Source organism: Phoca vitulina, unplaced genomic scaffold (assembly GCF_004348235.1).
Source record: "Phoca vitulina isolate PV1807 unplaced genomic scaffold, GSC_HSeal_1.0 scaffold83, whole genome shotgun sequence".
In the NCBI taxonomy this organism is placed as follows: domain Eukaryota; kingdom Metazoa; phylum Chordata; class Mammalia; order Carnivora; family Phocidae; genus Phoca; species Phoca vitulina.
This window is the reverse complement of record NW_022589786.1, coordinates 3,030,921-3,046,368: the sequence shown is the minus strand read 5'-3', so window position 1 is coordinate 3,046,368 and position 15,448 is coordinate 3,030,921. Positions and strand designations below refer to the sequence as shown.

The 15,448-nt window shown below is 46.3% G+C and overlaps 1 protein-coding gene across 1 annotated transcript in view; it reads left to right on the top strand.

The window, feature by feature from the left end:
- Positions 1-15,448, top strand: part of PDE6A (phosphodiesterase 6A) — a 57,720-nt gene that overhangs the window by 32,365 nt on the left and 9,907 nt on the right. Inside the window, exons 11-17 of the mRNA XM_032395307.1 lie at positions 1,376-1,441; positions 1,637-1,783; positions 2,696-2,803; positions 4,460-4,569; positions 6,055-6,142; positions 6,334-6,434; positions 6,860-6,967. Coding sequence (XP_032251198.1) covers positions 1,376-1,441; positions 1,637-1,783; positions 2,696-2,803; positions 4,460-4,569; positions 6,055-6,142; positions 6,334-6,434; positions 6,860-6,967 — 728 coding nt within the window. The remainder of the gene's footprint in view (positions 1-1,375; positions 1,442-1,636; positions 1,784-2,695; positions 2,804-4,459; positions 4,570-6,054; positions 6,143-6,333; positions 6,435-6,859; positions 6,968-15,448) is intronic.

Here is a 15,448-nt window from a genome sequence, read left to right as displayed (position 1 = left end):
TAGGGAGTCCTCACATAGTTTCATCACTTTACAGTTTATAAGGCAATTTCACACTTAGTGTATTGTTTGATGCTCACAACAGCACACTAAGGTGGGCAGGATAAGTGTTTCTATCCCTGTTGTAGATATGAAGAAACTGAGGTCCAGAAGGGGGAAGTACCTTGTCCCCTAATCACCCAGCTCATTAAATAGTTCTCGTTTAACCTTTATCAGGATAATGAGCAAATTCTCTACTATTCTTATGAACGGGGGCTGCCTCATGGGGTAGTGAGCACCCTGTCAAGAGAGGTATCCAAGTAGAGGCTGGGTGATCATTTATCAGGGATGCTATAGAGGAGAGTCCTACCTGGGGTAGGAAACTGGATGAGGTACTTTGAAAGATATATGGTGATTAGTGACTCATCATTCCTGGGATTTTGTTCTCAAAGAGATCATGATCTTAGAAGTCAATTGAGTTAGCCAAATGGCATTGGATAAGATGCCCAGCTGAGCTCCCAAGACCTTGCTTATAGATCTCACAAGTTGAAACAATACAGGCCAATGTTTTCAGAAGTGATTTCTTAAGCTGGGAAGATATCACAACAAATTTGATCATTTCATCCCAATCACTGATAAATTCAAAGGAGAAATCATGTAGTTTGGATGAACTGACTCATGGTTTGCTTGTCTCAGTCCATGATTTCAGCCAAGTGATGGATATGTGGGCCCTCTGGCAGCACAGCCTCAGGGAACCAGTGAAAAGTGAATAGACTATGCTCTGGGTCAAGAAATCAGAAGCAAGAAACTGGGTCCAGGTCCCCCCTCCTCTGGCACATGCCCATATGGTACAATAGGCCCGGGGAAGGAAGAAACTTGCCCCAAGTCACACAGTAAGTAAGAGGAAGAGCCAGGACCACGAGCAAGACCTTCTGACTCCAGTCAGTAATAGAAACAATAAGAATATCAGCAACATTATTTAATTCTAGTGTTTGCTATGTGCCAAGCACTGCACTGAGGGACTTACGTGCATTATTTCATCTAGCTGTATACATGTTTTTTCAAAATGACTTGGCATAAATCTAATCTTAATTCACCAGTTAAGTACTTTTATTATCCCCATTTTACAGGTGAGGAAATGGAGGATCGAAGGCGTTAAGCAGCTCTGCTAGTAAGTGGCAAAGCTGAACTTGCAGGCAGGTCCCCACGGCCGGAAGCCCAGGACTTTGGTTTTGCCCAACAATGAATGGTGAAGGGCAGCCTCTCTGAGTTGGTGGCCCCCGCTGCAAGCACTTTGGAGGAAGGAGGAGAATGGAAATGGAAAAGTGGAGCCATATTCAGACCTCAGATGTAGTAACCGATTTTTTTTCTCTCTCTCTGCTATTCTGGGCACTGGCAGAAAACCAGAGAGGTGTACGGGAAGGAGCCGTGGGAATGCGAGGAAGAGGAACTCGCTGAGATCCTGGTGAGCAGGGCAGAACCTCGCAGGCTGCGTCCTGAGCATGCGCAGGGCAGGGGGCTGCCTCGCAAAGCACGCCCCTTGCCCACCCTGCTCTGATCCTCGCGGCAGACCTGGGATGGGGCCAGAGCTGGGGGCTGCCGGGGGAGGGGCCCACGAACCTTCAGGTGCCCCAACCCCTGGACGCCCCTCCTTACACAGCAAGGAGAGCTGCCAGATGCAGAGAAGTTCGAAATCAATAAGTTCCACTTCAGCGACTTGCCCCTCACGGAACTGGAGCTGGTGAAATGTGGGATACAGATGTACTATGAGCTCAAAGTGGTGGACAAATTTCACATTCCTCAGGAGGTAAGGTCAAAATAAACCTCTTCCGATTCCTTTTTTCTTCTTGCTTGCTTGTTTTTTTTTTTTTTTTTAACTCAATCTGTAAACAGCGCACCCTCAGCTTTGAGGCTATAAAGCATTAGTCATGTTGCACAGGTGAGTCATTTATCAGGAAAGAGACACCCAGTTCCTCTGAACTGTGGTGTTCTGGGCGCGCTGGATTCTCAAGGTGGCTTGTGAGGCACTGAGTTCCCAAGGCATGAATGGGAACTAATAGTGAAACAAGGGTGGGAATTGTGGGTCAGTTTAGACAGGACTTTTGCCCTGCAGGATTCCTTACAGCCTACTGTGAATCTAGGGGCCTGGGGACGGACGACGGGGAAGGGGGGCCTGGGGTGGGGGTTAAGCTCAAAATTTCCCAGACTTGTTTGATTCAAGCAGCGGTTCTCCAAGTGCTGCCCCAAACCACATCAGCACTACCTGCGAATGTATCAGAAGCACAAAGTCTCCGTTGTGCACGCGCACACACACACACACACGCATTCTCCTAGCTCTAATGAATCAGAAAGTGTGTGTTTTAACAAGCCCTCCGGGTGATTCTGATGGGCACTCACGTTGGAGAACCACTGACTTAAAGACCCCTTTTGTTTTCCTCCCCGGTAGCTCTCCGGGGCCCAGTTTGGGAAACACCGATGACGCTCCATTAGCGGGGTTAGTGGAGGGTCTCACACGCACCTGGTTTCCCAACAACGTCCATTTTGCTCGTATTTAGCCGTTTGCAAAGTACTCTGCCAGCGTTCCCGCAGCTATTGCTCGCCCGCTCGGCCCCGTGGGGGGGGGTGGGGGGGGCACGGGTGGGGGTGGGGAGCAGGGGTGGGGGGCAGGGGTGGGGGGGGCAGGGCCTCCCAGGCCTCACTCCCGCGCCCGTGTTCGCAGGCCCTGGTGCGGTTCATGTACTCGCTGAGCAAGGGCTACCGCAGGATCACCTACCACAACTGGCGGCACGGCTTCAACGTGGGGCAGACCATGTTCTCCTTGCTGGTGGTACGGCGGGGGACGGCGGGGGAGGGCGGCGGGCGCTTCCGGCCCCACCGGATGACCTCCCACCCGCGCCCGGAAGCAGCCGCTTTGCTCTGGCTTCGGTGCTTTAAAAAAAAAAAAATGGCGCGAGAGGAGCACACGCTTAGCCTACGTGACTTCCGAGCAGAGAGAGTTGTATAAAATAAAAAGTGAAGGAAAGCGCAGGCTGCCCGCAACCCCAGTGCGGTTATTTAGAGAGAACCATGGCACAGCTCCTTCCAAATCCTCTTCTAGAAGCATCGAGACCTATTTTTACACACGCAGACAGACACACAGAGTGTTTGTTTATATCCAACTGAATAGTTATATACTAGAACATGTTTCTTCATTTGAAAAACTATACCAATCACATTCTGCATATATTTAATTTTTTATTGTGGTTAAATACACATCACAGAAGACTCCCTGTTTTAACCGTTTTCAGGTGTATGGTTCAGTCAGGGGTATTAAGTACGTTGTTCACCATGTTGTGCCACCATCACGGCTATCCGCCCCTAGAACTTTTTCATCTTCCCCAATAGAAACTCTGTCCCCATCAAACAACAACTCCCCTTTCCCCTCTGTCCAGCCCTGGTGACCACTTTCCCCTTTCTGTCTCTATGAATTTGACTACCCTAAGTACCTCATGTACCCTGAGTACCTCGGACAGTATCAGCCCTTCTGCGTCTGACTTCTTTCCCTCAGCATGATGCTTTCGAGGCTTATCCATGATATCGTGTTATGGCTGCATAGTATTCTGCATTGTTCGAATACACCAGGATATCTTTGCCAAGCCCCCTACTGTTAGCCACAGGGCTCATTGTCGACCTTTCGCTGTTACAAACACTGCCACGGTGTCCTTGGATGGATATACCTATGTGTATTTGTGTCAGTCTTTTCGGCTCAGAGAGTTCAGAGATTCGTATTTCATGTAAAATGTTTCCCATCCAGATTATGATGCAAGTCTCTGGCCTTGTCCAGCCCCCCTCCTCCTCAGGTCTTCCCTCATGGCTGGAATGGTGGGGCGGGATGGGCACTAGGGCCTCAAGGCAGGAATTCTGGCCAGGCCACCACAGAAGATGACAGTGACACCGCTGAGACTTGATTTATTTCTTAGAGTCACAGAGTCAGCATCACCTCTCCAGAGCTCTTCCCCAACCCGTTCTCCAACACCCAGCATAAACTAGAAGTATTTGAAGGATGCTCAGGGAAAGATTCTTCTGGGCTGTGCTTAAACCAGTGGAGGGTCTGTTTTGCCAGTCTGGGCATGTTCAAAAGCCCTCCAGATCCTAAAACCTGACAGCTGCAATTTCTCAACCATCTGTCTAGTCCAGTGCACTCTACCTCCAGTGAGCAGATTGGGATACTGAGGCCCAGAGGGAGACTGGACCAGTTAAGATCGCTCAGAACTAGGGTGACCAACCATCCCCGTTTGCCTGGGACTGTTCCACTTCTAGTATGGAAAGTCCCATATCCTTGAAAAAACCCCCAGTCCCAGACAAACATCTGGTCAAACTATTGTGCCAGGGACAGAGCCAAGGTCAGCCCTGTGTTCCCAAGCTCCAGGCCTCCCCCTCACATCTGCTCTGCTTCCAACCCCTGTAAGGAAGGAATGAGTGGCACCTCTGATTGCTCTTCCAGACTGGAAAGCTGAAGCGATACTTCACGGACCTGGAGGCCTTGGCCATGGTCACCGCTGCCTTCTGCCATGACATTGACCACAGAGGCACCAACAACCTCTACCAGATGAAGTGAGTCGGCCCTCCCACTGTCCACCCTCTCTGCCTCCCGCTCCCAGGATTCATTACTCAGATCTGAAAGGCTCTCAGGCAGATTCACTGGCCAAGGGAAAGTCCCACGGTCCACAGCTTCTTACTTCCTCCTGCCCTGTGGGTCTGGGTAAACTCCAGTGACAGACAGAATAATGACCCCCAAATATGTCCATGGCGCCATGCCTGGAACCTGGGAATATGTTGCCTTATATTCAAAAGGGACTTCAAAGATGTGATTAAAGATCTTGAAATATAGGGATTATCCTGGGTTATCCAAGTGGGCCCCATGTAGTTAGAAGTGTCCTTCTAAGAGGGGGGCAAGAGGTTAGAGAGGAGAGAGGATACCGCACTGTTGGCTCTGAAGATGAAGGATGGGCTACAAGCCAAGGAAGATAGGTGGCCTCTAGAAGCTAGGAGGCAAGGGAACAGATTGTCCCCTAGAGCCTCCAGAAGGAAAGCAGCTCTGTGGACCCATTTTAGACTCTGAACTCCAGAGCTATCAGATAATAAATCTTTACTGTTTTAAGCTATTAAGTTTGTGGTAATTTGCTATCACAGCAATATATGAAACTCCCTCCCTCTCTGCCTTCCTACCTGCTGAATGAATTTAAGCCGAATGTAACTGACACTGGCTCACTCATTCACCTTGTATTTGTAATGCTCCTAATGTAAGTGTGGTAGGTCCTGTGCTGGACAAAGGAGGTACACCACGGTAGCAGACACAGTCCCTGTCCTCACACAGCTTACATTCCGGACAGCCTCGGAAACGTGGTCCTTGCACCATGGTCTTGGCGGACCTGTATAACCACCTTGTAGGCTGGGTAGGTCAGGGACTAGTGTTGTACTCATATTATGGAGGAGGAAACTGAGGCCCTGCCCAGGGCCCACAGCCTGTAAGTCATAAACAAGCCCTAGAACATGCTGCTCTGAGGCTAGAGGGCGTGTTTACACTTTACCTTATGGGAAGCTAAATATTGAGCTCAGTGCTTGGCTCACAGTAAGTGCTCAACAAATATTTATTGAATAAAGACATGAATAAACACACCACTTGTGGGAATTCGTAGCTTCTCCTGAGACTCAAGTATTTCATCAAGGCCTTGTGATCCTTAAAGTATGGCCCAGGGCCAATGTCCATGAATGAGTACAGGGAACCCAGAAATCTCTAAAATTGCCTGTGGCGTTGTATGTGTGCGTGCCTTTGGGGCACACGCTATTCAACGGCCTCTCTAAGGAGTCCATGAGCCCAGAGAGGCTCGGAATCAGCTGTGGAGAAAGCTAAAGCCTGAGAGGAGACCTGATGTCTAGTCTTCTTTCCCACTATCTCACTGTGTGACAAGCTCCTTCTCAGTGCTGGCCGTCAGCCTCTCTGCCTGCAGAATTAGGAGGGGGCAGGACTGGATGATGTCTTTAACCTCCCTCTTGGCCATTCCATACTGATTATGTGTGTGTGTGTCTCCCATTAAGATCCCAGAACCCACTGGCCAAGCTCCATGGGTCCTCCATCTTGGAAAGACACCACTTGGAGTTCGGCAAAACATTGCTGAGAGATGAGGTAGGATGGGTGGAGGGCCCTCTGCATTGCCTGCCGGGAGCCCCCATCTCACCAGAAGCCTGAGTGTGGCCGGGCAGCACTCTTCTCATCGGCCTGGGCTGCCTCTCCCACCATAGGGGGTCGCCATCGGTAGTTGCGTGACTATCCTGCCAGCATCACTTCTCACATCTCTTCTACGGTTTTCTCTTTAGAGCCTGAATATCTTCCAAAATCTCAATCGCAGACAGCATGAGCATGCAATCCACATGATGGATATAGCAATCATTGCCACAGACCTCGCCCTGTATTTCAAGTTGGTATTTCTTTTCATTTTAAGAACAAGAATAACAATAACAATGACTATAATAATAAACACCATAGATCCAATTGATTTAATATGTTCTGTGTGCCAGGCACAGGTCTTGTGCTATGAAACAGTAATTCTCACTGCAATCCTGGGAGTTAGATATTCTCACTCCCATTGTATCCATGAGACGCTGAAATCCAAGGGGGGAAGATTGACTAAGTAAGATCCAGGTGACAGGCTAAGTAAGATCACATTGGTGACAGAGTCTAGGTGAGAACCTAGGTCTTCACTCCTGGGCCTTGGTTCTTTCCACCTTGTTTTGTTAATTATGTTGTTTTCAGAAGCCTCTGTCTGAAACAGCCAATGTTAGAAGCCCCGGGGTTTGCCTTATTCTAAGACGAGCTCCTTTAACGAACTGGTGTGTTTTGCAGGAAGAGGACAATGTTCCAAAAGATCGTGGATCAGTCTAAGACATATGAAACCCAACAGGAGTGGACGCAGTACATGATGCTGGAGCAGACACGAAAGGAAATCGTTATGTGAGTAAGACAGGGCTTAACCCCTGATTTTCCCAAGCCGGGGGTCCCTGAGGTGAGATGCTGCACTGACAGGCCTTGTTGTCCTCAAGGGAGCCCTGGGACACTTGCCATTTTAGAGGCTGCCAACATCTGAAAACAATGAAGTTATGCCCAAACGGAATTGCAGAAACTATGGTATATGTTCAATTTTTATTTTAACACTAAAACATAAGATAATATTGTTTTATTTCTCTGGATACAAAAAGCACTGTACTTGAAGTATTTCTATCATAAGATTCAGAATTTGGGTGGTAAAGTGATATGACTTTAAAGGTTTTGATAAAACACAAAGCATTACACCAGTTATGATTTGAGTGATACCTATGTGTCACTCAAAATATGTAGGCTTAATATTTTTTAGCATTCCTTTATATGTGGCAATGTCCTACAATATAGCTCTGCTATTCACAAATCAGGTACATGATTTATATTAAATTTCTAGTGCCCTGCTGGCATGAGGTCTGGTAATGGGACTCACATTTGAGTTTTTAATGAATATGTTCTTCCAGTTGCCTCAGTGTGATTCACCTCAAATGATGATGGGGTGAGAAGTGTAAATTTGAGGCCTTTTGTGACTAGGTGGCCCAAGCCAAATGGTCTCCTGACTCCCCTGTGATGAGTCCTAGGTATCGACGGTCAGGGAAGAGAAGGCTTGACCCCATTCCCAAGGAAGTTATCAGGTTTTATCTCCAGATGCTTCTGTGGAGATGAGGTGTGATTAAACCACAAATGTTGCAAGTCTCTGCAACAGAGAAGAGGTGGCTGCCGGGACAGGCTCTGGGAAGAGGGGCAAATGGCAAGCTGCCCTTCCCTCAGCCTTGCGGTTGTCCAACCAGGCAGACCCCCTGATCTTGAGGAGCTGTGCGACCTGCCCCCACTGAGCAAGGGGGTGCACTCAGGCTATGGCTGTCCCAAGAGCACCAGGTGCTGCCCGACTGGACATTTCAAAATGGAGCAGCAGAAAAATCGAACAAGTGAGAAGCACACCCTGTTATTGGATAAGGGCACTTAGTATTAAATGTTGTCTATTCTCCCTAATTAATGATTCATTTAAGGTGAGTCCAAGGAAAACATCAACTTTATTTCGGGGATCATTAGGAAGCAGTGCCAAAATTCTTATGAGGAATATGTAAGCAAGAATAGCCAGAAAATTCTGAAATACAAGAGTAATGGTAGGAAGAAGGAGAACTAAAGGCAGTTCAGTCCTAGACATGAGTAGGACAGGTCAATGGGGGCAGCTCGAAAGACTATGCCTGTGTTAAAAGTGGATTTTGTAGGCACCTGGCTAGCTCAGTCGGAAGAGCATGCGACTTTTGATCTCAGGGCTGTGTGTTTGGCCCCCGTGGGGTGTAGAGAAATAAATAAAACTTTTTTTAAAAAGTGGATTTTATACCAGTGAAGAAAGGGATAAGTGCATAAATGATGTTGGGACCGTGAGGTAGTCTGATGGGTTTTTTTTCCTCCATTTCTTGGTGGACCCAGACTGGGTGTCCTACAAATTTAACCCCATTCTGACACTGTCTATATGGAGATAGCATGAGAACGCACAGGTTAAGGGCTACTCCCACAAGACTGCCACACTGCAGACACCAAATGCAAGTCAAGGTTGCCACTTCTGCTTCTGACCACCTGGCTATAAACTGGAGGTTTCCACAACCCCATCCTTGGGTTCTATTAATTTGCTAGAGCGGCTCACAGAACTCAGAGAAACATTCCCTAATATCTACCAGTTTATTATAAAGGATGCAGAAGAACAGCCCAATAAAGAGATACGTAGAGCGAGGTTCAGAAGGGTCACTAGCACGGGAGCATCTGTCCCTGTGGAACTGGGGTGCTCCACCTTCCCTGCAAGTGGGTGCTCCACTAACCTGGAAGCTCATCAAATCGCCATTGTTTGAGCATTACAGAGCTTAATCTACAGTTCCCCCCACCCCCACCCTTTCACAGAGGTTGATGGGTGGGGCTGAAAGTTCCAGCCCTCAATTTCCTTGGATTTTCTGGTGTCCAGTCCCACCCTGAGCCTTTCTAGGGACCCCACACTAAATCATGGTCATTAGCCTAAACCCATAGTGGGCTTTCTAGGAAGGACACTGCTGTCACTCAGGAAATTCCAAGGGTTTGAGAAGCTTTGTTCCAGGAACCAGAAACAAAGACCAATGATATTTTGTATGATACCATAGGTGATCACAAAGCCAGGTCGCTATCTTACTCCTATAGCAAAATAAGTTCCAGATGAATCAAGGGTCTTAAAATAATGAGAAAACAAACCAAAAAAAGGAAGAGAGGGAAAAAGGCATGGTAGAATTAAAAAGAATAAATTCAGAGGGAGCTTTTCTAAGTGTGACATAAAATTCAAAAGTCATAAATAGATTGATAAATTTAAATACATAAAAATTAGGGATTTCTGCACAACACATGTAAGAATGCATAGCTAAAGTCAGAAAGCAGGTGATAAGCTGGGAAATGTATCCAACAGAACTTTTGACAGAAAAAGAGCCCATTTCTTTAGTAAATAAAGTGTTAATACAACTCAAGAAAAAGACTAATCCAATAGAAAAATGGGCAAAAGGCTCATTTTTCCCAGACATTTCCCAGAAGAGGAATTACAGAGGGAAGCAAACATATGAAAAGACGATGACCTGACTCACAATCAGAGAAATGCAAAATAAAACCACAGCGAGACAGAATTTTTTCACCCCTCCAATCAGCCAAGATGAAAACGTTTGCAAGCACACAGTGCTGGGCAGAGTGAGGGGCAGCAGTGATCTAATCGCGTCCACTGCAGCGGGAGGGTCAATAGACGCAGCCTCTGTGGGCGGCGGTTCGGGTCCAACTGTAAATGCCCATCCTCTGACCCAGCAATCCCACGGGCAGGATTCGCCCTCCAGCTACTGTCCCCAACGTGTGCCAACGAGGTACAACTGTAGCCACCACTAGTTGACGCAGCCTTATTTGTAACCGCCAGACAGACTGAAAACCAGTATCCACTGATGGGGGAACGGGTCAGCTACGTCACGGGACGTTCATACAACAGGATGTGAGGCAGGCTTTCCAGAGAATGATAGGGAGGATTTCCCAGATACGATGTTTAATTTAAAAAAAAGAAAGAAAGAAAGAAGAAAGGGCAGAGGCAGGACTTCAATCCCTGCAAAAGCCAAGGGAGTTTTAACTGGAAGTCTTCAAACTGAGGTACACATACCCCTCCCACCCCCACTCCCAGCCCAGGAGGTGAAGCATCGTCAGTCCCCTTACTCTTCTCCCTCCTTACAAAATAAAGTCTTACTCAGGCCTTCCCTCTCTGTCTCTCTCTCTCTCCCCCTCTCTCTCTCTGTATATATATATATATAAAAGGCATAACAAGGCATTAGAGAAAGAGAATTCTGTCCTGGGTTGTACAGTGGGGCAACAGGAGCTAAGGCATTTTTTATTTAACAATCGTACTTCCTTCAGAGAATGTACCATTGTCCAGGGATGCCCACCTGATATCAGGGCAAAGGGGCATCAAAGTAAGTACTGAGAGTAGCAACACACATTTAATCTGTGCCATTTTCTATCATCTGTCTATCTATCTATCTATCGATCTATCTATCTGTCTATCTGGCTACCATGTATCTGTTCTACCTACATACCAATCTATCTACCTGCGTCTACCTTTCTTAGAACTGAGAATAAAAAAATAAGATGGATGACACTGGGATGCATTCTAACACGCTTATTTGAATTGGAAAATAAAACTGGATTCTTTCTGACAAAAACACGTCTGATCTGCTTGCTTTACTGGACAGTAACAGACAGGCATTTCCAATTATGTTACATGGCAAACATTTCCATAAATTAAACGGGTCAAATCTGCAGCTGCAAAGTTTTGATGAAAAGTTAAAACTTGTTAGAGGATGAAAGCACTTTATAAAAAATATAACACTGAAAGATATGTTTAAATTAGTAATGTCTTAGCTGACCTCACCCATTCTGAGGATCTTGGCTTAAACCAGAATGCCACAGGGGAAGTGTCCAGGGAGTAATTAAGAGTCATATTAGAAGCCTTGGTGAAATCTTTATGGTATGCTTCCAGAAAATTGAGGAAGTGAGTGATTCAAAGGTTTGCTTAAACAAAATTGAAGGAGAACCTAATGGAATTGTCAGCTGATAAATCATTCAGAAGAATGATCGCAGTATACTTTTTAACAGTTAATTTGGAAGAATTGAGTGACATTGCTGTAACAAAACTTCTATTCCCAAGGCTTCTAATTACTTGCATCTATAAAAAGAAAAAAACTGGCATAAAACACATGCTAAACCCTATCTTAATCTAGCAATGAGAAATATTCATTCATTAACTGATTTTTTTTTAAAGATTATATTTATTTATCTGACAGAGAGAGAGAGCAAGCACACAAGCAGGGGGAGGGACAGAGGGAGAGGGAGAAGCAGACTCCCCACTGAGCAGGGAGCCCCATGCGGGGCTCAATCCCAGGACCCTGGGATCATGACCTGAGCCAAAGGCAGTTGCTTAACCGACTGAGCCACCCAGGTGCCCATTAACTGATTTTTAAAATAAGCCTCATCCTGTCTCATTAAGAGATGAATTTCCAAAAAAAATTTACCTTGAGCATTTAATAATTATTTCTAAAAACAGGCAATATATCTTTGTTGTATTGGTTAACTGTGTAATAATAAAAAGTGCCCCCCCAAAAGTTTTCAGTACTTGGAGGCCTATGGTCAAAGAAAAAAAATCTTTAGTTATATCATTTCAGTTAATGGGCGTATTTGGTTGCAGGTAAATGTGAAATGGCGATCAATGATCATTGATATACATATATGTACTTGCATATATACACATGTAAACACACACACACAAATATAAAACATTAGGATGGGGCGCCCGGGTGGCTCAGTTGGTTAAGTGTCTGACTCTTGGTTTCAGCTCATGTCATGACCTCATGGTCGTGAGATCAAGCACCATGTTGGACTCCATGCTCGGTGGGGAGTCTGCTTGGGATTCTCTCTCTCCCTGTCCCTCTGCTTCCCCCCAACACTCCCTCTCTCTCTCTCTCCCATATAAATAAATAAATCTTTAAAAAAAAAATTAGGATAAAATCTGTGGGTGAAGTCAAGTGGAGATACAAGGTTATGGATAAAAGGAAGGATGTAAAATTTTAAACTCTTAAAGAAAAGCTTGTTCATGTATTTTTAAATGGTTGATGGGCCAAAGGTTGGCATGAAACTGCTATGCCATTTAGATTCCTTTGTATGTAGAGAATGATGTAACAATTTCATTTTTAAATGCCAATGTTTATAATGTGCAATAAATTAGATCCTTTGCAAATATTTAAGCATATGATGAAATTGTCAAGATGTCAACTTAAAAACACATAAGAGAGTAAATATTTCTCAAAATTCTTTAGGTAGGCACTCATTGACCATTTGAATGCCTGTAAATCAGGTTTCTCAACCTTAAGGTTAGTGTTTATACTGCTGAAATCTGGGGACAACTCTGCTGTGGAGAGCTGTCCTGTGCATTGTAGGATGTTTAATAGCATCCCTGGTCTCTCCCTACAAGATGCCAGTAGCAGCCTCCTCTTTAGTTGTGACAATCAAAAATATCTCCAGACATTGCCAAATATCCCCTAGGGGCAAAATATAGTCCCTGACTGAAAACCACTGCTGTAAAGCAGTCTTGGGGTCCATCAATGACATACAATTAGACCTTCCCACGTGGGTAGAGTGTGGCTATTACACAATGAAGGGCTTTGACACCCACAGCCTGGGTTCAAGTCCCTGCTCTCTCACTTACTGCTTGTGTGACCTTGAGCAGGTTAATTCACCTCTCCGTGCCTCAGTTTCCTCATCTGCTCAAAGAGCATGAAAGATCCTACCTCCTAATTCTACCTGATGGATTATCATGGGATTTGAGCTGGGGCATGGAGTGCTGTGCAGTATTGCTCACAGCACATAGTGGTGTTGGGAGCTTACTGGGCTTTAATAAGATGTGTTTGGTCTTTGTGCCCAGTTCCCAGACACAGAGCTCTAAAACCCTTGGAATGTTCTGAGCGGTAGGAGTGATAGGAGTGTTTTTTGTTCTAATGAGGCGACTCTGGGTGGGTTCCTGGAAGGCTTCAGGATGGGGGCTGATCACCAGGAAGACTAAGCCATGATTAGAAGCTTGGAACTTTCAGCCCCACCCTCAATCTCTGTGCAGAACAGAGGGGCTGGAAACTGAGTTAGTCACCAATGGCCAGTGATTTAATCAATCATGCTTACATGATAGAAATCTCTAAACAACAGAGTGCGAAGAGCTACTGGGTTGGTGAACACATCGAGGTGCTGGGAATGTGACACGTCTGAAGAGGGCGTGGAAACTCTGCATATGCCCCACTCCCACCCCATCCCTTCTCCCGTGCCTCCTGTCCATTGGCTATTCCTGAAGTGTATCCTGTAAGTAAAGCGTTTCCCTGAGTGTTGTGAGCTGTCCTAGCAAATTTTTGAATCCGAAGGCAATGTCTGTGGGAACCCCCGACTTTGTAGCCAAGTTGGACAAGAGTGTGGGTAACCGGAGGACCTGGTATTTGTGACTGACGTCTGAAGTGAGGGCAGTCTTGTGGGGACTGAGCCCTTAAGCCTGTGGAGTCTGACGGTGTCAGAATTGAATTGTAGGACACGAAGTTGGTGTCAGAATTGGTTGTTGTTAGGAAAACACTCAACACTCCCCTCCCCCGCCCCGTGCTTCGATGACCTTGGAGGGCTCCTGTCAGTGACCTCATCCAGGCTGAGGCCCACACCTAACCCCTCGACACAACCTAACCAACCGGCCTTTTCTAGCTGCGTAGCTAATTCTTAGGCGACCCTACTTCAGGATGGTGACTTCAGGCTGAGGTGTGAAAGTAACTCTCGAAGGAGGGTGTGACTGCCCATTCTTCATGAAAGCCCTCATGTCTCCACTTAATTTCCAGTTTCGCTCCTCACAGTCTGACCAGACCATGAGTTGGAGGGGCTTCGGGATCCTCCAAGCGCTGGGGTGTGAGGCCTGCCACCTGTGTTTGTACCACCCATGAGCGAAAATGCCCATTCCATTTTTAAATGATTGGGTGGGAAATAATCAAAAAAAGATTTCCTGGGGCGCCTGGGTGGCTCAGTCATTAGGCGTCTGCCTTCGGCTCAGGTCATGATCCCAGGGTCCTGGGATCGAGCCCCCGCATCGGGCTCCCTGCTTGGTGGGCAGCCTGCTTCTCCCTCTCCCGCTCCCCCTGCTTGTGTTCCCTCTCTCGCTGTGTCTCTCTCTGTCAAATAAATAAATAAGCTCTTAAAAAAAAAAAAAAAGATTTCCTGACAAAAAGTATAAGAAGTTCACATTTCAATACCCATAAATAACATTTTACTTTTCTACAGATGGTCACATTATGATTTTGGTGGGTCCTAGACACTTTTGCCTCTGTGGCTTCTTCCTCCATTAAAATAAATAAATTTTAAAAATGGTATTTTATGATTGTGCTGGTATAAAGACAAATATAATGCGGGCTGAATTCACTCTTACATCTCCATCATTATTATATTATTTTTTTCTTCTGACTTGAAAATAAATTAAAATTCAAATATTGTCACAGGCCCCTAAAAGTATCCTGCGCCCTGGGCCCTCTGCCTTTACTTACCTCCGGCTGCTTTCACGTCACGATGCCAGACTCGAGTAGTTGAAACAGAACCCACATGGTCCACAAAACTGAAATTATTTACTGTCTGTCCCTTTATAGATTAAGTTTGCCAGCCCTGGCCTAGTGTTTTGCAAATGAGAGAGTGAGGACTTACCTAGTGTCACATGCGCATAACTGGAGCATCAGGGACCGGAAACCTTCACCGTCTCCCTCTCCTGCACACCCACAGCTTTCTCAGGCTTCCCTAGGCCCTCCCTGGCAGGCCACACCCTCCAGGCCTGGTGCAATTCCAGGAGTGTCTAAATGCCCTGCCGGGTGGGCTGGGATGCTTTCAGAGGCCAGCCAGGGGTCGGGGAGAAGCGCCACTGAGCCGCACAGCCTTGCAGAAGAGAGATCTGCCTTGACGATCGGCCAGGTGAGCAGGAGCTCAGCTTGCTTCCATCAGCAAGCCCTGCGCACCTGGGCGACCGTGGTTAACGTGATGAAGGTGATGATAAAGAAAATGAGGACAATGTGCGCACTCACAGGATCATCTTATGAGATGGTCACAGTAGCCCGTAGGACGCATGTATTACATCGAACCGTATGAAATTGTTGACTTTTGATTGTTTTTGACCCACAAAGTCAGAATTTCATGATGCAATCTAATATGATTATCTCCTTTTACAAAGCAACAGACAGAGGCTCAAAGACATGAAGTCACTTGCCCTGACACAGCAAGTAAGGAGAAGAGCAGAGATCTAGTTGCTCTGATTCCAAAGCCCTGCCTGGAACTTTTTTTTTTTTTTTTTTTTAA